This window comes from Fusarium phalaenopsidis, assembly GCF_050370095.1.
Source record: "Fusarium phalaenopsidis strain FUZ10S chromosome Unknown contig_32328, whole genome shotgun sequence".
NCBI classification, from domain to species: Eukaryota; Fungi; Ascomycota; class Sordariomycetes; order Hypocreales; family Nectriaceae; genus Fusarium; species Fusarium phalaenopsidis.
This window is the reverse complement of record NW_028145393.1, coordinates 154,637-180,627: the sequence shown is the minus strand read 5'-3', so window position 1 is coordinate 180,627 and position 25,991 is coordinate 154,637. Positions and strand designations below refer to the sequence as shown.

The following is a 25,991-nucleotide window of genomic DNA, read 5'->3' as shown; positions in this document are numbered from 1 at the left end:
TTCAACAGCAGCAGGAGGCGAATGGCATTGCCACGAATGCTTAATCATGGAGCGCCTCCACTACCAAACGTTGCCAGCATCTTTCTCATGGCTGTTCCATCCGAACCACCGGGTGCTCTGCCGTAGATGGATTCGCCAAGCATGCGCAATTGCATTGGGAATTGGTGATCTTGATAGTGCTCGATGATGTCCTTCTTTTCAACTCCAGACATCAAGTTCTGCCACTGGTCTTCATCCATGCCAAAGTCTTCGCACTCTTGTTGTTTCTCAGGTGTCCACCACGAAGGGAGTAGTGCCTTCTTGGACCTGGTTATCTTTCGCATGAATCGCCTGAAGCCCTGTAGACTATCTGCACGGCCAGCGTAGATGTTGTCATCGTCGACATCTCCCTCAAGAGTGTACATGTCGTCGACGCGGAGACGGTATGTGTCAAGAAGCAGTCGATACACACCCTTCTCTGGACGATTGTGGAGGTGGGTGCCGTTGTCTAGGCGAGTGAATGGGTCGGGAATGGGCTCGTCTGGTCCCTTGGGCGCAGACAGGCCCTCATTTCCAGACCCAGAAGTAGAAGTAGACCCAGCTTGCTTGCTGCAGGCCTTCTTCTGCGCCTTCCAGTCGGCCTTCTGGCATTCTCAACTGCAGTAATGCGCCTGCTTGCACTTAGCACAGTGCTTCAGGAACACTTCATCTCCACTCTTGTTGCACTTGTTGCAGGAAGCCATTGTGAGATATTAATAGGGTATGCAGTGAGGACCTTGATAGAAGGACAGAAACGGGTGGCAAGGGTTCGGTTGAACAGATGCGGATCCGCGGAAGATGATGTTCTGGTGGAACCTTTAATGGGGATGAATGCCGAAGGTGGTGTGGACACAAACTGGTGATTTGTGGGTAAAGGCGAGCCAATCGGACGATACTGCGGGGACTCTGAATTAAGTTTTACTCGTGGGGGTCACGTGGGACATCATGTGAAGTCCCTGCTCGTCACAAGGGCCCATGAATCCCCTGATTCTCGGATCTACGTATGGAGCCTTGTTCTCGGTCACATCCCGTGACGGAACAGTCTAGGTTACTCGTAATGTGGAGAGAGCTGAGGCGAGTCAGAAACAACGTGCAGGACCATGTTTCAATGAGAACAGCCCATGTCAGATGCTGCACCTGAGCGGAGTTTCTGGGGCTTGGATTTACGGTTATTGACCGAGGGTTTAATATGAACACAATACCAGATTGCATTAAGCATGATGCATGGAGTGCCAACTCCACGAGGCAGTGTTCGAGAAAGATTAAAGTTGATGAGCTGGAGTGCAGCAAACTAACCAGGGTAGCGCTGATGCTTCGGTCTTCGTCTATCTGAGGCGGTCAGCTCGCGAGATCTACGGTGCATAATTTGGGTCACTATCTACCCTGGGAAATATGCCGCAGTGGATTTTACTATTATCCCAGAGGTACTTTGGGCGTGTATCGACTTGATGTTGCATCGCATCAGAACGTGGGTCATGAATGGACAAGGCAAAGAAATCGCCAACATGAACCAACTACTACTCCAACATCTTGGCGAAGGAAACACCACCCGGTCTGCTTGGTTTGATAAGCCACATATCTACGAACTTAAGGGGAAACTGACCGTTATCGCGCCGAAAGCGACTCGAGCTGTGACTCTACCTGTTGATTGGTATACTAGGATTTGCGAGGAGAGAAACCTAATTTTCTCCCAGGCCGGATTGCAGACTTGTCCTAAAGGAGGCTTCTAGAAAGAACCGCAATAGAGTTAAGATTCGGGAAAGACGAGAGGTCTCGGGGACCAGGCCTCCCCTCTTGCTTTGTGCTTTGCCTTGTCTACTTGAGTAAGACCTACTAAAGGCGCAAACCATTGGGCCTTTAGTAACTTTAATCTCACCTGGTGATCTATAGAAGCAATTGGCCTAGTTGGAAGTTCGATATCAGGCACTTGAAATCCGCGGGTCTTAACACAGCTCTTTGTGGTCCATTGGCCATCACCATCAAGTGATGACGCATGGGCCTGTCAAGACATGAGGAATTAACTTGAAAGAAATTCTTTCGCATTCTTTGATCATTATCATTATCTGCAACGAGGACAAGAAGCCCTCAGCCGCAACAGCAAAAGACACGGTTATTAAAACATAACGGCATCAAAACCTAATAATATACATAATAAGCGAGTACACTAGACAAGTGAGTGCACCAAAAATCCCTTAACCTATATCACTTCCATTTGATTAATTAATTCTCAACGACTAAATATGCCTCGATTAAATAAAGAAGCTAGATTGCTTCTTGCGCTTTAAGCCCTTTAAAATAACCTAAAATTAAAGCTATGACCTACTGTAAGACTCTATTAGGTTAACTATTATGCCTTGCGTCGTCGGCATAATAGCATTTTATCTTAGCGCGATACTACTACTAAATCACGCAAATTATCTAATCTAGAGAAATAAATTATAATTTGGTTTATTCTTAACCTAGATTCGCGAGGGTTTCCCCCGCGATTATATAATATAAAAGAAATAACTAACTAACTACTCGCTGACCGCGATGCGCTACCTATCGGCAAGCGCTAGGCTTCTAACTTCATCAAGCGACATAATAAGCTTAAGACACGCTTTTTTTATAAATACAACTATTAGAGGGCTAAATGCGAAGATATAACCGAGATTCAAAAGTAATTTAAGCTTATAGAGAACATAATTGCAAAATATAATATTAACCTTGCTAATATCTATAACTTTAATAAAGTTAGCTTTTATTAAAGACTTTTATAAGAAAGGTCTTTTATAAATAATTCTAGGGAGTTTAGCTTATAAAATATAAATTTAATAACTCGCTACCTTATAATATATTATTAGCGCTATTTAATAGTATGCTTACCTAAGCTATAACTGCTTAGATTAGCGAGATATTACGGAGTTATATAAACTTCCCTCCTGGGTAATTCCAGACATATAGGGTAAGTCACATGACCCGGACTTAGGGCTTTATTCAAAGCCTGATAACTCCATTAAAGCCGGTCCTCTTGTATGTGTATTTTGTATCCGGTTTCTAATACCTCGAATATAAAACTACTAGGGTCGGACCGGAGCTTATGCAGCTAAGGTGAACTGGTTGATTGAATATCTAAGACTAAGGAAGGGAGAGAAAAGGAAAAGAACTAGCTGTGACCTCGCTGCGGGTTTTATGCAGGGCTCGCAACGGGGCTACGGAGAAGGATTTCTCCGGTCTTGGTTTTTCCAGGGGGAAACAACCTTCCTCACAGGTTCGCCCGTAACAAAAACCCTATAGGTTTTATCTTTCGTATGCAATAGCCCGGCTATTAGCTATCTGATTGATATATACTATATATGGTTAGAAGGCCTCGGAAAGGAGCTATCTGATGGTATAATCTTTATCCGAATCGGGCTAATAAATTCCAAGCTATTAGTTATAAAAGAATAGCTTTCCCTTAGAATAGTTTTCCTTCCTTAGATCTTTACACACTGAAGCAATATAAGCATAAAGACCACCAATCAGGAGCTGGCCTTCTATCCTATACTCTTATTTATTTTGTGACCCACTTTTATTAGCCTATAATCCCTTATCTAGCTAATTAGCTTTTTATAAGGATTAAATCCTTTGCTTATTTTCTTCCTATTTTAGTTACCTACCCTACACCTTATTCAGACCTTATAGTCTATATTTTTCAGTCTTTTACACTTTCTAAGGGAATAAAGGCAATAATGCATAAGAATGCCTTATTAAAGGCAAAGAACCGTGACTTTCGATAAGTAAATAACTTACTAAGTCGACGCTGGAGGGCAAAAAGGACCTGATTATAAAGAGGAGGAGTAATAATAGTAGGGGAAGTAAGGGAAGTAATTGATTAGATTAGTATAAATGGGCGGGTAGAGGGTGAATCATCGAGAGGTGGTGGTTAAGGAGGGTTAGCAAGACTGAGGGAAAGGCGCTGTGGAGGATGCGGAAAGATAGGATATAATATAAGAATATATTAACATACATAATAAGCATGCGACGCATCCAAGTATGCGATGCATTTTTCCCTTCTATACCTAACCTTCTACTTAGTTAATTAATTCCATAACTACTAACCATATTAGACCCAAATATAAAGGCTAGAACCCTTATTACCCTTCAGGCCCTTTAAAATAACCCAAAACTAAGCGTCTAACGCGCTATAAAGATCTATAAGGTCTCTAAGCCAAGGCTACATCATCACAGATAAGGCATTCAATCGCGATGCAATTAAATCCCAAAGTCACGCCGACTATCTAACCTAGAGGAATAGATCATTATTTAGTTTATTCTCAACCTAGATTTACGAGGATTTCCCCCGCGATAGCGTTTTATTAAAGAAATAGCTAACTAATTACTCGCCGACCGCGATGCGCCACTTATCAGCAAGCGCTAGGCTTATAACTTTATTATGTAATACTATGAGCTTAAGACGCGTTTTTTTATAAATATAATTACTAGAGAGCTAAATGTAAAGATCTAATTATTATTCGTAATTAGTTTTAGCTTATAGTAAATATAATCGCGAAGTATAATATCTAATTAAATAATATTTAAAACTTTAATAAGATTAGCTTTCTTATAGGTATAATTATAGCCGGAATAGTTATTATAGGCTTAGAAAGGCATTTAAAGCTAAAATTAATACAGCCTAGAAACCAGGAATAAATTATAATTGTTGAACCCGATCTTGAGTGAATTGCTTAATTGATTGTCTCTGACTGACTCTTGCCCCTCTTTTGGGCTGATGCTATGCGCTATTCCTATTTGAGATGTGTCTTGTCACGTGACTTTGCTTTAATTGGTTCTGAGGCTCGTCTGGTTAAAACCCATTGCGGGATCCCCTGCATATTCTCGTATGAATAGGACCGCTTCGGTTTAATATACCCCCCTAGAGTAGAAAGCTTTTAATACTCTAAATAATAGCCCTTGTCCTTTGTAATATATTTTATATTATTTAAGTCTTTTTTCTTTATAAATTTCCCCTTTTAGATTATAGGGCATTTATACCTATTATGCTATATTATATTATTCGCTATTATAAATAAAAAGAGGAAGATTTATTTAAATAAATAAAAGCTATTTTTTTTTTAGTAATTATAAATTATAAATAATAGGTAATTTATTATTTTACTATTTATAATTTATATTTAAGGCTTATAGATATAAATTGCCTCTCGCCTTAAGCTTCTTTTCTTTCTTTCTTCCCTTTTAATACTATTATAATTATTTAGTATATGGTTTTTAATCGCCTTATGCCTCTCTTCTTTAAGCTTTCTTTTTGGCCTTTTAAGTTGCCTTTGCTGATCATTGCATATAGATAAACTTCTCTTTAACTTCTCGCGCTCCGCCGCTGCTATTAAGATATCCGAGGCGTAAGTTATTTTACCCCTTGAGGTCTTAGGTTAGCTAACTAAATAGCAGTAATAATAATACTTCTTTTTCTTTACTCTCTCTCCTGCCCCTAGAGACTTTATTAGTCTTTTAAGCTTTAAATCCATGGAATATAATGCTAATTTAATTATAGCAATGATACTCCTTGTTCTCCGTCTCGGGAGCCTAGTTCCCCTCGTCTACCTTCGCGATAGGCTACCCCTCGCCTTTGCCTAACGCGGGCTCATGCTCGTCGCTAAGCGCAGGCTGGTATAGCTAGTGCTCGGCGCGCTGAGTGTGCCCTGTAGGTTAAGATTGCGATCTTTTTCGCTTCCCTTCTGTGAGTTGCCTCTTATTTTTGTATTTTAATGCTTAATCTGACCTTTTCTATAGTTAAAATAAGAAGCACTTTATCCTATGCCTGCCTTGCCTTAATAGTGCTCTCGCTAGTTAGAGCACCGGTGAGTATTAGGCTAAGCTGGGAGTTTACTATTATAAGCATTATGATCCCGGTGGCTTATGCTATTAGATATAAGTTAGCTCTTATATTAATCTTATAGCTTATTTTACTAATTTAAGTCTTATAGTCTTATTATTACTCTCCTTATAGTATTATTTTTCTTAGACTATATTTAATAAGATCCTTCTTATATTAATGCGACTATAAGTATAATCTAAAGTTTATTTTAATTATTTAAGCCTTATTGCTAACTTTTATTCTATAGAAAAAGAATAAGCGCTATATTATAGTTAAGGTAATATTAAAGGGTATAATAAATAGCGATTTTTTATTATTTAATAACCCTTACTTAGCTTAGATAAGAATAGTTTCTTTATTTTAAGCCTTATTTAGTTATTATATTTTATATTAATATTAATAGGCTCTTAGGTATTAGATAAATTATAATTATATATGCCGCTGCTTTTTTACTTTTTTATCTTATTATAACCTTATAACTTTTTAAGCTCTAAAGGGTTAATATAAGCCTTATTTATTATAGATATAGCTTATTTATAATTTCCTTAATTAATTTCTCCTTAAGTATCTTATTATAATATTTTATAATATATTCTTAGATATTAATAAGTTTATATTACTTATAGCTTTTCTTTTATTTATTACCTTATAAGGCCTTTATAAGGCTATTTATAATTAACTTTAAGCTTTCTTTATAGCTAAGAGAGATTTCTTTATTTTAAATATACTCTTATAGCTAATAGTTATATATATTTATATATCTTAATTTTATTTTTAGCCTTCTAAGAGGACTCTTTAATAATTAAATTATTTATTTATTATTAGAAATAAGATATAAATTAGTATTTTATAGCTTAAGTCCTAGGCTTTAAAGTAGCCTTTATTAAAATAACCCTTTTTTTATTACTTAAGATAGTCTAAGTAGTTTTACCTTTATTATAGAGGTCGTGACTATATCTTGCTTATTGGCTCGCTATTTAATTAGGCTTCTAAAGAGTATTATTATAAAACCTTATAAGCTCTTCTAGTTAATTATATTATCTATAAATAATACGTCGCTATGGATTATAAAGCCTTCTCTAGGCCTAAACTATAAAGCGTTAAAACGTATTATATATAGGTAATATAAAACTCGGTTAGTTACTTAGATATGCTTTTCTCTTAGATTATTTATAAATCAGGCTAGTTAGGAGATAGTAAAGGCGATATCTAGTCTATTAATAATACTTGCGTAGAGTATTAAGCTAATTACTCTTTTATATTAATTAATTATATATCTTATCGCTTCTCCTTTGTTTAAAATAAGCTCCTCTTTTATTATTAGAGAGCTATTTAGGGCATTTATAGCTTATAACTTATATATCTTCTCTAAATATATAATTTATATAACCTAGATTTACTTTAAGGTGTGATCTTAGATAATCTCTATTCTAAGGAATTATTATAGCTTATATCTTCTAGTTAATTTATACTTCTTCTTTAAAGACTTAATAATTTAAGATATAATATCCCTATTTCCTTTCTTAAATATAATAACTATATTATCTATATAGAAAAATATAAAGACTTTATCCTTTTAATAGCAATATAGCTCGTCTAGTATATCTTTATAGCCTAAGCTTTAAAGTATATTTCTAAGTTTTATTTATTATAAAAGCGGTGCGATTTATAGTCTATATAATGCTTTATATAAAAGTAATACTCGCTTTTCTTTATAGCCTCCCTTAAACCTAGGGGGTAGCTTTATAAATATATTACTTTATAGCTTTATATTAATAAATATATTTATAGCATTATATTATAGTAATTTAAGATTAAATCTCGCTATAATTACTAATATTATTTAAAATAACTTTCTAGCGAGAGTTATAGCATAAGTATCCTTAGCGCTTAACTTTTATTACTAATCTCCCTGAATAATAAGTCTCGCCTTGCATTTCTATAGGTATCTATGCTTATTAAACTTATAGGTAAATACCTATATATAGTCTAGTATTTGCGAGTTATATATCTATAGATCGCACCTCGTAATCTCTATCTAGGATAATATCTAGCGGTGGCTCTCTAAGTAATCTCTCTGCGCTTATTTAAACTCTGCCTTAAACCTATGTCTAATTAGACTACTATGAGAACTTAGAGCCAGAGGCAGATTCTTTCTATAGTATGCTTATCTATTGGGTTTAAGGTATATTTAAGTTATTTGCGTCTTATACTTAGGCTTAAGCTTATCTCTAATATATCTACTCCTCGTTACCTTTAAAACTAACTTATTCTCTTTTCTTACTATAGGCACTATTATTATCCTTATATAAAATACTTAGTTTAAGATAAGTAGATCTTCCTTTAATCTTCTTACTTTATCCTAACTTTAATTTATTTATAATTCTATCTATATAAGAAAGCTTAAGAAAGGGCTTTTTAATAGTATTAAGAGGATCTTAAATCTTACTTAAGTATACTTTAAGTTATTAACTTATATATCTTTTATTAACTTTATCTTAGTATTTAATAAGTCTTTAATAAGACTTTTAAGGTTTAAATTTAGTATTTCTTACTTATTAGGGCTTTATATAGGGTTTATAACTTAATTAACCTATTAGGTACTTAAAAGAGCTTATAGTCGCTGCTAAATCTCTTCTAAGGTTTATTTCTTAATAGTATCTCTTATTTATACCTTATTAGTATTAAAGAACTCTTATTTATTAAATATAATATCTCTCGTGATATAAATCTTATTAGTTACTAGATTTTATACTTAAAAGATATTCTAGGAGTTATATCTAACTAGGAAACCTATCTAAGCCTTTAGATTTATTTTTAAAAGAAGCCTCTTATCTTTTCGCTATATTAAATCTATAAAAGTAAAAGCTTTAAAGCTAATTATTTTTATATGCCTAATTTAAGGCTAGTTTTGCTCTTATGCATATAGAATTCTTAAAAAAAAGCTCTTATATAGCGTTTTCTAGTATAGGCCTTATTTTAGGGTTTGGTTAAGTAGGTATATGGCTATTCTTATTATCTCTAGCTAAAGTTCTATGGGGAGGTTATTATTAATAATTAGTAGTCTTACTTTCTCTTTTACTAACCCCCTAGAATGCTCTCTAGAGCCGTTTTACTGCTAGGTGCGAGGTGCACTCTTATCTACCTTAATTCCCTTTTCGGTAAGCTATCCGCGGATTAACTTAGCCTTTTATAGCTTATTATTTATTTTAATGACTTAGAGTTTAATATTATATATTATATTAAGTATTTATATAAAGTGCTTTAGTATCACAAGTAGGCTCTCTTCTTAATAATTAATAAAGTAATAGTCCTAGCAGAGACCTAACTCTTAGTCTATAAGAATTCCGTAAGATATATAGTTATTTATCCCTTCTAGATAGTTATAGAAGTCTAATAAGACTCTTTTACTAGGTTTTAAGGCCTATTCCCTTAGTTTATAGTGCTCTTAATATTTTATTTTTATTAATTTATAAATATTATATTTAATAATAACTAATCCCTTAATCTTAACTCTAAATATATAGTTTATTAGGTATTTTAGGCTTCTTAGTCTTAGATGTCCTAAGCGGCGATGCTAGACTATTGCTTGAGCTTAGTTAAGCTTTCTTACGGTCTAAGAGTTATAATATAATTGCCTTATAGGAAATGCGGCTTGTTTTATTGTTTTAGGGATATATTTTAATATATACTAGTCGTGTTCCTACTATAGCTTATATAGGGCCTGACTATTAAGGTATTTAATAATATCCTTATTATTTTATTAGTCCTACTAGTATCTAAGTTAGCATAGTTAATATAGAGATATAAGGTTTATTCTTATTTCTAGATAATATATAATGCGCTATAAATTAAGGATTTATAGCTTATTTTATAAGTTTTATACTTAGATATCTATATTTTTATATCTATAGATTAGTAGCTACTTTAATCTAGTAAATATATTATTTCTATATTAGGCGCTTTTTAATAAAGTAAATCTCTTAGCTTTATTAAAGATATAAATAGTTATCCCTAAGTCTAAGATTAACAAGTTATATAATAGGTATTCGCCGCTTAATACTAAGAAGGTAGCTACTTCCTTTAAGATAGAGCGTCCTAGGCTAGATAGTTAGTTTAACTTCTCTAATAAGTCCTTGCTCTTATTTTAGAGCCTCTCATAGAGTTCTTAAATCTCCTTATTTTACTTAAGATATTACTCCTAAAGGTCTAGCTATCTCTATAATATATAGTACTTCTTTAGGGCTTTCTCTAGGAATACTACCTAGCATAACGAGGAATTTAGGTATCTATATTATTTCTTATATAGTATATATTGCTTTAGTATTTCTAGAGACTAATAAGGATACTTTGCGGAGTTTTCTCTTAATTTACGCGTAGAGGAGTGGCTTTGCTTTATATCTTAAGAGGGCGAGGCTTAAAATATTAGTCTAAAGCTCCCTTTTGCTACTTAATTAGTTATAGCCCTATTGCCCTTTCTTTTCTTATCTTAAATCTCTTGCTGGAATTATATAGAGAAGGTTAATAATAAGTAAGTTTTATTCTTAATTTTCTCTTTATTTTAACCTTACTTAATCTAGAGAAAGATTTTAAATTAATATTCTAAAGCTTCTTTTAAGTTATTAAACTAGGTATTAAGGTATTATATTTTAGTTATTTATCTAAGCTTTATAACTTATATTAACTTTTCCTAGTTAGTAATTTATTCTTCTTAGTTTATTTTGCTATTTAAGGCTACCTTTAGCACCTTAAAATACCCTTTTTAAGCTTATTTCCTTCTTAGGCTATTATTAATATTATAAGCTACTTTTAGGTTAAGAAAAAAGCTTATAATATTATTATATTTAGCTAAATTATTTATAGCTAGTAAATATATCTTAATATAATATAGATTAACTTTCTTAATTATCTAGTTAAGTATATTATAGATATTATCTGCTTATTTATTATATCGCTTAAGATTACTCTAGTAGATAGCTAGCTCTACCTTATATGCCTCTTAGTCCTCTGGGACTATTTCGATAAATGAGGTCGCAGGGCATTCGCCTTAAATGACCCTTATATTGCGTATCCCAGTGTCAACGCCTACTTTCGCCATATAGTCGCCTATTTCAGGTCTCCTTAGTTCCTTCTTATGAAGGGCGCTAAATTGGCTTAGGTCATTGAGTCGACCTAGCTTATATACTTATTCCGTAGTTATCTTTATAATATAGGATTATTTAAAGAAATCCTAGTCGTTTAGTCTGTTTAAGAGGTAGGACTTTGTGTTCGCGATAGAGGATATATTATCGCGGTTTAGATATAGGTATCGAGGTTAGTTTTATTGATTTAACGTTTGTTTTTAGTAGTTATAGCTGCCTTGAAGAAGCGTAGCTCTGAGACTCTTAATTATTGAACCCGATCTTAAGTGAATTGCTTGATTAATTGTCTCTGACTGACTCTTGCCCCTCTTTTGGGCTAATGCTATGCGCTATTCCTATTTGAGATGTGTCTTGTCACGTGACTTTGCTTCAACTGGTTCCGAGGCTTGTCTGGTCAAAACCCATTGCGGGATCCCCTGCACATTCTCGTATGAATAGGACCGCTTCGGTTTAATAATAATCATTCAAGCGATCAATGCAGAAGGCTAGGCGATCCAGCCGTTTATCATCAGTGCAGGCTAATATCACCTTACTAATTAATACTAAGAAAGCAACCTCCCAGGCGATTAGGCTATTACAACGAGCCAAAATGGTTAGACCAATAACGACATCGGTCTCAAGTAACTCAAGCACTTTAACTAATATATAAACAACTAATTAATTAGTTCCTATTATTTTTTAATCCTTAATAGCCATAAAAGTCACTACTCTATTAACTTTAAGAGATATTATAAGAAAAAGAAAATCATTATGCTTTATATACCACCTCATTTATCTCATCTACTTTAGCCTCTTAATATCAGGTACTTTAACCTACTTAAGCAGACTTATAATTAAGAAATAAAGCATTCAATTAAATGCTCTATAACCCATATTTCTAAGACTAAGTTCTTTCTAGCCTTCTATGCTATGCATCAGGCTACTATAACAAAAAGAAACATCAAGTCAGCCTTTAAAGGAGCCGGGCTTATTCCTCTTAACCCAGAAAGTATAGTCTCAAAACTTAATATGCAGCTACAGACTCCAACGCCTACCAAGGAGGTAATCAGCCCTATAACCCCTTGGGTCTCAAAGACCCCAAAGACCATGCTTAAGGCTAGGTCTCAGTCTATATACCTCGAAAGATAAATTAAGAGGTATCATAGTAGCTCTCCTAAGTCAATTATTAAGGCTATAAAGTTTCTTAAGAAAGGGATAAAGGCAGTTATGCATAAGGTTACCTTACTGGTTACTAAAAACTAAGACCTTCGGTAAGCAAATAAGATACTAAGCCAGAACCATAGGGCAAAAAAGACCCAACTATAAAAAAAAGGGGTAATAACAGTAGATCAAGCAAGGCAAGCAATTAATCAAATAGATATAGATGTGCAGGTAGTTGCGGAATCATCGAGAAGTAGTAGTCGAGGAAGGTCGGTTAGGCCGGGTATTCAGCGATATAGTATATACAACAAGCCCGGATATAATATAAGGACATATCAGGTAGTAATTAAGACCTCTAGGGAAGAATATAGTAAGTAGTTTTAATTAATTAATTAATTTATTGCGTTTTTATTATAGTTTAAATGCTATAAGGTAATAAAAAGTGCATCATATACTTAGATGCGTCGTATGCTTATCATATACGTTAGATAGTTATGGAAATATCTAAAGAAGAGTATAGTGATTAATTTTAATTAATTAGGTAACTTATTGTATTTTTTTAGTAATTCTTATTTCAAAGGTCAAGATTTTTAGTGCACTCACTTGTCCGGTGCACTCGCTTATCATGTACGTTACCGTAAAAGAATTGTTTGATCATCTGCTGAGGTCATCTCAACATAATAAGGCACTGTGCCATACTGAAAGCTGGTGCCTACACTAAACTCAAGGCTTATGTGTACGCCCTTCTTTCTTGTGCAAGTTGCTCCAGCAACCTAACGGCTCCACGAGATGAGCGGCTTCTTACAGTGGACGACTACCCAATTGTGGCTGAATCTTCCAAGTTAGGTTCTTGGATCGTGCGACTGATGCACTCTTTAGGACCGGTGCTACATTGAATCAACACTTAAACAATGAATTTCTCCGAATGACGAATATGATCTCGGCCACGAACCAGTTTCACCTGTAAGACTGGGACATTACTTGTAATAAACGATCTGTCCCTTGATTATCTTGGATTTTGATACACAATCCGTGTCGACATTCAAGGGTGAATCAAGCGTTCGCCGTACCGGAGAGCCCCTACGTTCCACCCGAAACCCGAGGCCTCAAGTTCCCTCGGTTGAAAGTAGCCAGTTGACACGATTCTGGGCAAGGCAAGTCATTCCCCTTCGCCATAGAAACTCTGTAAAACATTAAGTTTTCAAGACAGAGTTATTGGGAGATATCTCAAGTCCCCTTTGCAGTATCGAGTCACTAATTGACTTTAGGCTGTCATGATTGAAGCTCCAGCAACAGGTCAAGGGGCCGCCCGACCTGTGATTCCTGTTGATTGATGACAAGATGTTGGAATCTTCCGGTTCATTGTTGCTCAATTTTTCGAAAAGTCTAAGACTCGTCATGTCTACTTAATGCCCTCGTCTCCCCTCAGATGTCTGATTTGTTCTTCTCCCTTTCATCATCAGTTCTGAGTCTTCATTCATGCTGCCTTGTCGCTTTATGCTACCTTCTTAGCGTACGCAAGCTTCAGTCTCTTGCTCAGCATTCTATTCACATTGACACTATCATCGAAATTCTATTTCGCATTCTTCATCTTCATTCAGATCCTTTCTTACAGACTGTCTCGACTCAGCATTCTCGTCTTGAAGAGTACGCGTCAACCACTTCTCTTGAGCGTTCTACAGCCCATCTTTTCAGACTGTCTCGCCTTCTGCAGAGTACACATCAGCAACTTCTATTGAGCATTTCACAGTCCAGTCTTACTAACTGCCTTAATTCAGTATCCTCGCCTTCTGCACAGCACTCTTCAGCACCTCTTTTGAGCTTTTTACAGCCCATTCCCCCAGACTCTCTGGATTCAGCACCCCAGTCTTCTGCAGAATACACACCAACAACTTCTCTTGAGCGCTTTACAGCCTATTTTTTTTTGTCCAATCTCTCTCTATTCAGCTTCCTCTTTTCTGGACAGCACACATCAACAACGTCTCTTGAGAATTTTACAGCCTATTTCTTCGGACTGTCTTGATTCAATATTCAAGTCTTCTGAACAGTACACACCAACAAGTTCTCTTGAGCGTTTTACAATTCATTCTTCTACATTCTCTCAATTCGTCTTCTTGCCTTCACGCGTCGGCAGCCTCTCTTGAGCTTCTTATAGCCTATTTTTTGTCCACCTTTAACAGCACACATACAGTCACGTCACCATGTGTTCTCTCGCTGAGCTGATGTCGTCCAAGTCAGTCACTGACGACGATATGGACGACTGCCGATCTGAGTGCTCCTACTACTCACTCTCCGAACTCGACGAGACAGATCCTGTCCGTCGCATCCCTGCTTCAGTAGTCAAGCAACAGGCTGAGGCAGTTCCCGCCAGCCGTCAGATGGAGACCAGCTATCCTCACACCTACAACAACTCCGAACACCTCCCACTACGCGTGGCTGGACCATGGCTCGAGCATCCGCTCGTGAAGGATGGCCCGTATATTTCAGGGTCACCCGGTCCCGCGAGGGTTGTGGTCAGTGCAATAGGTGGCACAGGATTCGATGTTATCTACCATCCGAACCGCCCAATATTCTGGGGTCCTAAGAAGAATACCTTTGTTCAAGCAAGGTATCACCCCAAAGGATCTCGCCGTAGCAATATGCCGGCACAGAATCAATATTTCGGCCAGTCACCATGGGGTCTGGCCTCTCCCTCTACTCCACAACCACTCGCCCTCAATGAACAGTCTCTTGCTCTTTTTAACAGCCAACAATTGGTTGGCGCGAAACAATTTTTGGACATGCAAAAGTGGCTCAATACACAAGCATTTCCGCATACACCGCAGAATCTTGCTGCTCAGCTACTCATCACTGCTCAGCAACTCATTTCTGCTCAACAAGTCATTGCTTCTCAGCGGCTCTTCGCTGCTCAGCAACTCATCGTTGCTCAACAAATCAGGGCTACGAAACGGTACCTTGACACCCTGCAGTCTCATTCTCGACCACCTCCACATTACTCAAGCCAGATGATGGCCTCCGCACCTTTGATTCCGGTTGGAGAAGTTTAATGAATTATGCTTAATGTTCATGCTATACACGGGATAGACCATTCAATGACAGTTGGGGCAGCGCGTATTTTTCTTTCTTCTTTTTTTTCTTTCTCTTCTTCTCTGTTCTTGAAGGTGATGAATTCACACGAATGTTGAAGTTGTATGGTGGATGATTGTATAGATGGAACCGAGTTGTGAAGAGAATTGAAGTGAACATTCATCCAAGAATCAAAGAGATCTTCTCCTGTGCCAACAAGTTCCATTCCTCTGCATGCATTCGACCACTCGCCAAAAGACACACGACACCCTCTTTTCACTCAACCCATAAAAATGTATACATCTTACTTTATAACTGTGTAACCATGTTTTTCCTGGCCCCTGTTTTTGTCCTGGAATATGTCCTCGACTTGTAGACAACTACCACGTCAACCAGCAATTCCTTCTCGCCAAGATTGGGAAAGAGAGCTGAGGATTCCTCGTTGTGCAAGTACAGTTTTCCTACATGCTTGTCGGCGGTGTTGCAAAGAATTGCAAGATTTTGGTCACGGTCTCGACCTGTTTTGGTTGTTTCGCAGAATAGATATTGAGGCAGCTCAAGGCCACAAAACAGTCCCCGAAACGACGCGGTCTTCTGGCTCAGCCATCCCACCGAGGGCCGGATTTTAACTATAACAAAGAACACGTTATCAACACATCATAACATCATATCCCAATGCTAACACAGTGGCCTTAAAGCTGGTTCACATTTGGCATCTAAGGGCCAGTATACGTCAAGGCCAATAACCAGCTCATCCGGATCAAGAGATGTCCAATGTTCTGATGCGCCACAATTAGGCTATCCAGGGTCGGCTCTTCACCACTTCCGTGACAGTGAGGATGGCAGCCGTTGATAACAACCTGTAGGCAGAGATAAGATGGCAGATTCTGGCAGTTCGGTCTAAAAACATTCGCCGATTGTATAGTCAGGGTTCAAAAGATGGCCGTAAAGATTGTGATCGAATGTTCCTAAAATGTACTGTAAAACTGACCCCCGCCTCAGCGCTTGCACTCGCAGTTGATTGGCTATCTCCACAGGCTGACTGAGGAGGTACTGGTGTTGAAAGGTCACTAAAATGGACATGGAGGGTATTGAAGTGGGAAAGATGAATGAAAAAGATCGAGTCAAATGCTTCATTTACTCTTCCCAGATATGCCATTATACGCTCTTTCATATTCATGCCGCCTCGACTTTTAAGTTCTATCCTCGCGAGGTTCTGAAGAACTGCGCTATTTCCTTTCGGTACCCACTAATCCTAGCGAGGCTATGTATTTAGCCAGCGCCTCAGCCGGGCCTGGATCAGGTCACACTCAGGCAGCGAAGCTAACCCTCGCACTCGTGTCGAGTTGACAACCAACCACATTTGTGGCGGCCTGGCCTCTAGTGAACACGTGCAGAACTCAATTACTGCAGTCGACATGGCTGAGGCATTCGAGATCATAGGCCTTGCCTCTAGCATTGTGGCATTCGTCGACTTCAGCATCAAGCTCGTTTCGGCGGTCAAGTCAGCGCGGGACTCGGTTCACGACACACTCCCCAAGGTCCACGAGATCGAACTCTGCTTGGAAGATGTCCGGCATTCCAATCTGAGGGCCATCCAGAGGTCACCTGGACGTCACTTATCTCAGGGTGAGAAACACATCATGGCCATGGCGACCGAGTGCGAGAGGTTAGCGGGTGAGCTTGGCGAGATTGTTCAGAAGCTCAAGATAAGAGACGGTGCTAGATTCAGGACGATAGAAAGCAGCCGCATCGCATTGCGTGTGTTGAGGAAAGGGAAGGATATAGAGGATCTACGTCGTCGTATCGACAACTTGGACGTGAGGATAAGGGCCAACGTACAGTTGATTCTGGATAGGTTATTCACCGAAGCCAGTAAAGAATGCCCATCACTGACTGACTCGTGGCAGAGAACGGGGTTCTGAGATTCTGTCTGATCTCAATGCTCTTCGAGAGTCTCAACGGCAGCTTGGTATCAACTATGATTCCAAGCTGGATGGCATTCAGAGAGATATTCGGCGCTTGGCTGCAGATAATCGAAAGGCGCAAGGAGAGCAACTGGCCGCCTTGAAGGAGCACCTTGACCTGTTAGAACAAGAACGCATCACCTGTCAAAGGCAGTCCAGGGTCATCCGTAGCCTATACTTTCCAGAGCTACGCCGCCGATGGTCACAGATAACTGATGCGGATCAGTTTACAAACGCCTGGCTGTTCGATCCAACTAGGACAAACTTTGTCGAATGGCTCGAGGACGGAGATGGCATCTACTGGATCAGCGGTAAAGTATGTGATACTGCTTGCCGCCACGCCATGAAAACTGCTAACCTCGTGTATCAGGCGGGCAGCGGAAAGTCAACACTGATGAAGTTCGCAGCCGAGCATGAGAACACAGCGAAAGCCTTGGCGGAGTGGGTGGGCTCTTCTCAGCTCTTCACGGCGAGCCACTACTTCTGGAATCAGGGTTTCGAGATGCAAAAATCCCAAGTCGGACTGCTTCAATCTCTGCTATACCAGATCCTGAGGCGGGCCCCTACTTTGATCCCACACATACGCTCAGAAGACCGTTTGGATCACGAAAGATGGGAGATTAATGAGCTGAAGACGGCTTTTGAAGCCCTCGCGAAACAAAGCGGCCTGTCTACCAAGTTCTGCTTCTTCATCGACGGTCTTGACGAGTACGACGGTGAAGAAGAAGACGTTGTCAGCTTTCTGACCTTCTTCTCCGAGTCCAAGTTGGCCGATATCAAGATATGTGCATCTAGCCGACCCAGGCAAGTCTTTAAGCCCTTCCAGGAGAGCGTTTATTCTCTGGCAGTCCAGGACTTTACAAGTGAGGATATGAAAACCCATGTCCGTCAGAGGTTGCAGATGAACGAAAAGTTCAGGGCCCTAGGTGCCTCGCAACCTGGATGCGAGGAACTCATGGCACAAATCGCCCAGCAATCACAGGGAGTTTGGCTATGGGTATTCCTCGTCACCCGCGACCTGGTCCACGCCGTGAACAGGAACGAGGGCTTTTCTACTCTGCAGAGAATTCTCCGCCTGTTTCCGCCCGACTTGGAGGCGTACTTTGAGCATATCATCGAGGGCATCAAGCCTGTGTTTCGAGTAGAGATGGCCCAAATCTTCTTGATCACAACTGAGGAGGTTCAGCCACTACCACTGTTCGCCTTTTCCCTGCTTGAGCGGGAGAGCCGCGACTCTGATTATGCTGTGAAAGCTCCAATTTCGCCGTCTACAGAGCAGGAGGTATCAGAGGCCGAGGATCAGTGGAAGAGCCGGATCCAAAACCGATGCGGTGACCTCCTTATTGTCAATAACATGCCTCACCCCATCTTCCTTGAGAGCCCTGTCGACTTCCTCCATCGTACTGTCCGCGATTTCTTGCAGGACTGCTACCACCAGCGGCTGGTGGAAATAGTAAACCCCCAGTCAAGCTTTGATCCCCTGGTATCACTCTGCAGGATGACCCTCTTCTTGCTCAAGAGCATACCAAACGAGGATTTCCGTCGCAAGTCCTCTATCAACAGGGTTATTGGGCTCACAGACGAACTTCTCTACTACGCTCACGAGGTCGAAAAGCGAAGCCAGGCTCCAGATACAGCTGATTCCCCGGTGGCTGACGTGTTGGACGAACTGGACCGGGTCAACTGCGAACACGCACGCTCTCTGCGCAACAGGCACTGGACTCATGCAAGAGATCTGCCGAGGTCTCGCGGCTACGAAGAATACCGCGAGGGTGGCAACTGCAATTTCCTAGCACTAACAGTGCAGGCCCGTCTAGTCAAGTACGTGCAGGGGAAGCTTGCAGCTGACCCGAAACGACTGCAAAAGGCTGGTCGACCCCTGCTTGACTATGCACTACGTCCGAGACGAGTGACGGCCATCAGCATGCCATATCACTCCCAGAGGGACGATCCCAGTATCGATGTCAACATGGTTCGCCTGTTGCTGGTTAATGGTGCCAGCGTAAACCAAAAGGTACATCTTAACGACGGCCGAACGGTCTGGGCACTATTCCTCCTTTCATGCTATGAGAGCACCACGAGAGGAGAGGCCATCGCACCAATGAGGGAGGCTTGGTACCAGGCAAGTGAATTGCTCTGTCAGCATGGCGCAGACCCTCAGTGTTGGCTCGACGACAATGATGCATCAATGAACGTGGCTGGGGTCATGGGCAAGCTGTTTGGGAGGGATAGAGCTCTGCATCTGCAAAACTTGATGACCGAGGCCCAGACACGGAAGCAGCCGAACAGAAGCTCTTGGCTTTCTGCCCCGGGACGATTCTTGAGGATGGTTTCTAACTGATTGAGAACTGGGTCTGAGGTTGACTCTAGGAGCGAGAGATTTGTACAGATATCATTCATGCTGGAATATATGACACAAGATTATACAAAATGCAGCCCATAGGTCACACCTTTTCTCTAGGACCTTGGTGTAAAAACCTAGCAACAAGCAAATTTTCGGGTTGTACTTTGTCAGGGTCTGCTGTGAAAATCCCATCCTCCCCATCTGTACGGCGTCTCTGGAGGCGTCTCCGGGGGATGTCTTCTTCTTCTCCTTCTTCTTCTTCTTCCCCGCCGAACCGCCCTTCACTCGGCAGCAAAATAGCCCGATCAATGGCCTCGGGAAGGCCGCGGTGTCTCCCTCGTAGCATGACTGCGCAAAGGATTATCTTACTGGCGGCATGCCATCCACCGCTGAAGGAATAATCCGCGTCCGGCAGCCCTACACTGACGCCAACACAGCCGTACGCCGATACAACCTCAAACATGATGTTGAAGACGGAGTAGTGGATGGGATCCCGGCGGAATTGGCCTGACTCGATGGTTGCGATGACAAGAACGGCGAGCATTAAGGCCCAGGCGTCATGGCGCACATATCCCCGGTTCAGCTGTCGTCGGAAGCGTCTGAGCTCGTCCACGAGGGTGTTTTGACCCTCATTTTGGGTGGGATCACGATCATTTTGGAGATTGAAGAAGCCGAGTGACCGCTCTTCGTAGACGTGCGTTCGCCTTACGCTAAGTCTAATCGGGTAGGTGAGGATGAGCATTGTGATTATATACAAGACTTGTAACCCAATGTGAAGGTTGGCGATGTTGGTGATGTGGAAGCCTCCAAAGCGAATGGCTGTCATCCAGGAGACAGTAGTTAGTACTTGAGCGGTATGGGTTGCCAGGTTTCGTAGACTTACAAAGGGCTTGGAATAGACCAGCGAGAACACGCGGCCCCGTCGGGATGGTCTCGATTTCGGGGCTGTTGAGGTTGAAGAGGAGGAAGCTGACCCAGTTGACCGCGTTGATAAAAATGAGTACGGACAAGAGCCACCAGGTGACGCCTCTCGGCCAGAGATAAACATATATACGCCGGGGATGGTCCAAGATGAAGTGCAAAGCTTCCCCTGAGCTAGCATACTCTCTTCCCATGAGGCGCATGATCTTGACAAGGGACCAGAGGACGAGTCTCAAGAAGATGGGGAATGCCGTGCGCCCAGCAAGGATCATCAGACCCATGGTGATGAGCACAAAGTATGAGCGCTGGAAGGGGACCATGCTGGTGTCTAGCAGAGACATTCCCGAGTTGTTGAAGGCCGATACGCCGTTGAAGATGCCCAGCCACCAGAGATTGGGGCTGTTGTCCAGGGCTGGGTTGTTGTTGTTGATCCATGAGCCAAGGGAAATGCAACCTAGAAACTGCCAAAAGAAGAAGTACAGCAACAAGATCTTGAGAAGCAACTTCAGGGCGCGAAACTCGATGCCGCCTAGCTCGTCGCGTTGCTCGCTAGTGAGTTTATAGAATTGGCTATCTCGACCAATAGTGGGAGTCCAAGAGAGATAGGGAACATCGTCGTCATCCTTTTCCCGGGTTCGAGCGTCTCGCGCATCCTCTACTTCCGGGGGAGGCGATGGAGAAGGCGCCAATCGGGGCGGTGAACGATCCCTTCTCCTCATGCGCGCCTCGCGGACTATTTCATCGAAACGTTTGTTGAATCTCCGCTTGCGAGAGTACACGATGCATATCGAGATCCAGATGTGGCTACCAAAGATAATGAGTAAAAAGAGGAGGACCTGCTGCCCCGTCGTCGCCTGGCTCAGGTTAACCGTGGTAAGACCAGTAGCTGTCATGGTGGAGACGACCAGGAACAGGCTGTCGACGTAGCCGATGGCGGATGACGAGCCCCAGAAGATGAGTGAAGCTATCAAGCAGATGATGATGAAGTAGGCGTAGTGGCTCGTGATGAAGCTGAGCTTCGACAGAAACTGCGACTGCCATGCTGCGCGTACAAGCTGGGCTGGACGGCGGATCCAGGCCTTGTCATGCTGCCACAGGGGTGTTGAAGCGTCAATATCGTGGCCTTGCAACCTGGCCACTTGGTCATTGTCTTCGATGTTCCGGAGTCTAGGGCCACTTCGTTCAAGGTCCATTCTAGATGCAACTGGCGTGCTCCTTGGTTGCCTGGAGCATCGAGTGATTTGCTTCGTTCAGCTGTGTGGGCTGAGGAAGAAAGGCGGGGCTGGTTGCGTCTGCATACGCGAATCAGAACGGCCTCCATGGATTACCTACCCGCCGACCTGGCCTTTGAAGCAGGATGACTGAAAAATAGGATGAAACCTGGTTCACAAGCGTAAATCCCGTTTTACGAGGAGTCTCTATTTTAAGAAGTTCGTCCAAATGTTAATATTTAAGCTTAAAGTCAACTACGCTCCCCGAGGCACCAAGGCAATGGAGAGAAAAAAAGATACCAGCACAAACGCATCAGATTATCTACCTCTTAAAGCAGCAGGTGATACATGGGGTACAAAGTCGCTGACCTCCCATACAAGGCAGAAAATCCCACTGATGGGTAATAAAGCCTCTCGACACTAGTGGAGGCTATGCTATACCATGATTGTTCATGGTTTACAAAGGCGTCAAAGCGACAATCTTGGCATGACCAGTGAGTCCCATTGTTGTCCGCCACCACTGGCATTATGCCCTTCTGGGGCAACCTTTTACATTCCTCTGCCACAGATGCAAGTATTGGATTCACATAATGCTTTTCCTCATGGCCTATGAAGCAGCCAGCCTCAGTCTACCTTGTCCACCACCACTCTCTTAAATACCCTCTCTCGCTCTCATAGCATGGATGCCACATAGCAACCAAACCCTCTACCGTAATCTCATTAGAGCCTCAATGTCTCGCAATGATACGTACTTTGGCTCATAGACACGATTGATGACTTTGAACTTGTTCTCTAAGGCTTTCGCACAAGCTTTCATCCTGCACGCATTTCTTTTCCACAACCCATCTGTAATTCTCGCCCCCCTCGATATATGAGACCAAGTTAACAAACAATAGCACGCATCTTCTCTTAGTCCGATTACATCTTCTATTCCCACAGTGGGCTACGATGATACTGCCAGCGGGCGCATTGGAATAACGACGGGACTGGGCCTGGGCTTGCCACTCATGCTTGCACTCGCAGGCCTGATTATTGCTTTCCGTAAGTAGCGAAAAGATGTGCGAGACTTAGATTAAGAGGCCCAGATTGCTGTAGGACTAAAATATCAACCCCATGGTTCTAGAATTTTGTGCTACGTGACAATAGGTATGGTACTGATCTTGTTCAAGTTTTATTGTATTGTCACGCTATTGGAAAGCTCAGTTTGGCCTATTGATCGTGGAGAAGGTGAGGGCAATGGCGGTCCAAGATAAAAGGAAGCTGACTCAGGCTGTTTGCTGGAGGGTGTTGTACTCAACTTCTATTGTTGCAGCTATTGCTCTATGTGTTCTTTGCTGTGCCTAGTTGAAGCCCGGCCTTCGACGGGATAACTGCGCCAGAAGATAGCAGCTATTGCTCCTTGTTCTCATGAGTACTCATGCCTGCACCAGTGCTTACTATTGCTGGGCGCTTTTCGCGGTTAATTGCTAAGCGAATTCAGCTGTCATTTTGGCTGCGCCCCTCGTGACAAACACATCAAGTTTGCCGGCCACGGCCTACGAGAGCACCTACATGGTATAAGTAAGTGACTTGAGTTTTGTCTTAGTATATATGCTATAGAATTCGTTTAAGCATCTCGAGGAAACTAAAATTCTTTTCCATTTCTTCAACTAAGAAGTCAAGGTCGGGCTGAGGATTCCGGGGTTCAGGCTGTTCTCATACCCCTGTAAGGGGATATCTTGGCTTATATGCACTGATTTGGAGTACAAATTGGTCTGCTGACCTTTTCATTCTCCTAAACCAAAGCCAAAAATGCCTCATCTCCAGCCTTTGACGACAGCGTTTGCTGTCGGCCTTCTCGCCCTAACTCCTCTTTGTGCTAGTGCTGCATGGAACTCGGACAGTACCACGGCGCCCTTCGAAATCGACGTCATCTTCCCTCGAAATGAGACCTACAGGGCAGCCGGGGTCTTCCTTATCTCGCTAGCCGTGCAGAATTACACGGCTTTGCGGGCGGCTGGCAACTTTTCCTTTTCCTGGCATATTATGCCCTACAGCTACGGGCGGATCCCGGGTGGTATCACTTGGGATGAGGGCGATTTCGAGACCAACAATTCACCTGATGGTAACGACACTGTCGTCTTCGTTGCCAACACCAACGTCACGGAATGGATTCACCAAAAGGATCAAGACGATCGGTTCAGGTTGCAATGGCACCTCGAATGGGATTTCAGGAATGAGTGTGACTACAAGGGATCGTATGTCTTTGGTGGTATCATGTTCTCTATCGAGACAGAACGGGAAGCTATAAAATCACCTGGAGGGAAAGGAATCGGGAAGAGGCCTAACGTCCTTGATGTCCCCGAGTGTCCTGTATTGGGATCTGTTGTGCTTTTGCGCAACACAACAGACATTTGCTCACGCGTGCTGGATATGGGTAATAACACGGCTGAGGGCACTCCTTGCGCAGTCACAGTCGATAAGGCTCTTGCCAGCAGTATCTCAAGCCAGGCTGCAAGCACTGCTACGTCGGCTTTTCTAGCAACAGCCTCCCCTACTCAAGAGCCAGAGCCCACCGAGACAAACGCTGCCCTATTCAACAGCCCGGAGTTCTCGACGTTTACTGTTCTTGGGGCTATCATGATGCTATATAGTTTAGCATGACCGGGGTTCAACTTGGAGGGTAAGACCCTCGAGTTGTCCAAGGGTCCTCATAATATAAATGTGTCTTGTCTGCACCGAAGGCTTCAAATGAAAGACGTTTTTAACGCGCAAACGAGAGCCGGAATCGAGAAATGGCTGCCATTTATGTCGGTCAACGTTAAGAATGAGGGTACAGTGACGCACCACGCATAACTTCTTCAATCGCTCATCACATCTAACAATCCATGACGCGCGTGCTCTATAATGGCGCTCCACCACAACATCATTATTCCTCCACTAGCATTTCCTCAGACGGCTGTCAACATATGACATAGCATCTCAACAAACTCAATACCGCATAACGCCGGATTCACGGCTTCCTCGGGTCCACGGGAGGTCCAACCTGGTTACGCGAATTAAGCTTATTGGTTTGACAAGATACCCCTGCTTCGGAGAAAGCCTTGATCCAGCATTGATCGCCATGGCCACCAGCACGACATGATGCACTAGACAGTAATGAATAATGAATTTATAAGCATGCCGTTGCAATGAGGTGGGGATTCTACCAATTGCCTAAGTCCGGTCATCGCGGGATAAGAGGCTTGGGCAGGATAAATAGATATGGCCATCACTAAACTCAAGTCTTGAGAGGCAAAGTCGTCATGCATTTCACCCGAGTACTCATCGGCCTATACGGCTTCGCTACCATTGCAGCCGCCCAATGGTCCGGGGATATCTTTAAATCTACTGGAAAACCAACCGGAACCGAGATCGAATATGACGGAGGTGAGCTTCAATCACGTCACCAACCCTGCCATCTCGTATTAACGCACACCAGTCACTCTGTACATCAGCAAGCCCAAGGTGCCGTCCAAGGGTGACACGGCTGTACTGTATCTGAGCGATGTCTATGGACTCCCGCTGTTGGAGAACAAACTGCATGTTTCTCTCTGTCCATATGAAGCTTAACCTAAACTAACATGTTCAGGCTCGTCGACAGCTTTGCTCGTGCGGGATATCTCACCATCGCACCCGATATTCTCAACGGTGACCCAGCAGACCCAAACGTCCCGTTTAATGCGGAAGAGTACTTGAGCAGGCACAACCCCCAGAATACTGACCCTATCATCGAAAAGACCATCGGGTTCATTCATAAAAAGCTCAAGATTGACACCATCGCCGTTACTGGGTACTGCTACGGGGGGAGATATGCATTCCGCTTCCTAGCCGGGGGCAGAGGCGCCGACGTGGGATTCGCAGCTCACCCTACTCTCCTCCAGAACGACGAAGTTCTGGCCATTCACGGTCCCGCGAGCCTCGCAACAGCCGGTGAGTAATTCATCTATTGAAAGGAAGCCTTGTACTGACTATAAATGCAGAGTTCGATAGCCTGCTCAACGCAACCCAGCGATCCGAGATTGAGGCCCTGCTTGGCAAGACTCCACAGCCATTCCAGGTCAACTTGTATTCAGGAACGCAACATGGGTTTGGCGTCCGCGCCAACGTTTCTGATCCAGAGCAAAAGTTTGCCAAGGAGGCAGCCTTTTGGCAGGCTGTGCGGTGGTTCGGTGCTTGGAGTCCCAGCAATTAGGGGCAGAGTACTTCCGATCTTGCCTAAATATTTGCTCTAGCTAGCGCAAAAATTTACGTCAATTAAAAGATACAATTCTAAAGCTTTGATTTGTCTGTGATGAGTTTCTCATATTT

The 25,991-nt window shown here is 42.0% G+C and overlaps 6 protein-coding genes across 6 annotated transcripts; 4 read left to right on the top strand and 2 right to left on the bottom strand.

The window, feature by feature from the left end:
• Positions 1–44: 44 nt before the first annotated feature.
• Positions 45–722, bottom strand: LRP88_12738 (uncharacterized protein; the record flags this gene model as incomplete). Its single annotated transcript, XM_083249127.1, has 2 exons — positions 45–623; positions 684–722. 2 exons carry the CDS (start codon positions 720–722, stop codon positions 45–47), a joined length of 618 nt encoding a protein of 205 aa, XP_083094929.1.
• A 13,632-nt stretch (positions 723–14,354) lies between these two features.
• On the top strand, positions 14,355–15,200 carry LRP88_12737 (uncharacterized protein; the record flags this gene model as incomplete). Its single annotated transcript, XM_083249126.1, has 1 exon — positions 14,355–15,200. One exon carries the CDS (start codon positions 14,355–14,357, stop codon positions 15,198–15,200), a length of 846 nt encoding a protein of 281 aa, XP_083094928.1.
• Positions 15,201–16,637: 1,437 nt separating this feature from the next.
• Positions 16,638–19,527, top strand: LRP88_12736 (uncharacterized protein; the record flags this gene model as incomplete). Its single annotated transcript, XM_083249125.1, has 3 exons — positions 16,638–17,077; positions 17,130–17,502; positions 17,557–19,527. 3 exons carry the CDS (start codon positions 16,638–16,640, stop codon positions 19,525–19,527), a joined length of 2,784 nt encoding a protein of 927 aa, XP_083094927.1.
• Positions 19,528–19,835: 308 nt separating this feature from the next.
• LRP88_12735 (uncharacterized protein) lies at positions 19,836–21,644 on the bottom strand (the record flags this gene model as incomplete). The annotated part of the gene is made up of 3 exons (XM_083249124.1): positions 19,836–19,843; positions 19,900–20,349; positions 20,414–21,644. The coding sequence occupies 3 exons, from the start codon at positions 21,642–21,644 to the stop codon at positions 19,836–19,838; spliced, it is 1,689 nt and encodes a 562-aa protein (XP_083094926.1).
• A 1,809-nt stretch (positions 21,645–23,453) lies between these two features.
• On the top strand, positions 23,454–24,305 carry LRP88_12734 (uncharacterized protein; the record flags this gene model as incomplete). Its single annotated transcript, XM_083249123.1, has 1 exon — positions 23,454–24,305. One exon carries the CDS (start codon positions 23,454–23,456, stop codon positions 24,303–24,305), a length of 852 nt encoding a protein of 283 aa, XP_083094925.1.
• A 641-nt stretch (positions 24,306–24,946) lies between these two features.
• On the top strand, positions 24,947–25,875 carry LRP88_12733 (dienelactone hydrolase family-domain-containing protein; the record flags this gene model as incomplete). The annotated part of the gene is made up of 4 exons (XM_083249122.1): positions 24,947–25,070; positions 25,123–25,207; positions 25,273–25,613; positions 25,664–25,875. 4 exons carry the CDS (start codon positions 24,947–24,949, stop codon positions 25,873–25,875), a joined length of 762 nt encoding a protein of 253 aa, XP_083094924.1.
• Positions 25,876–25,991: the final 116 nt, after the last annotated feature.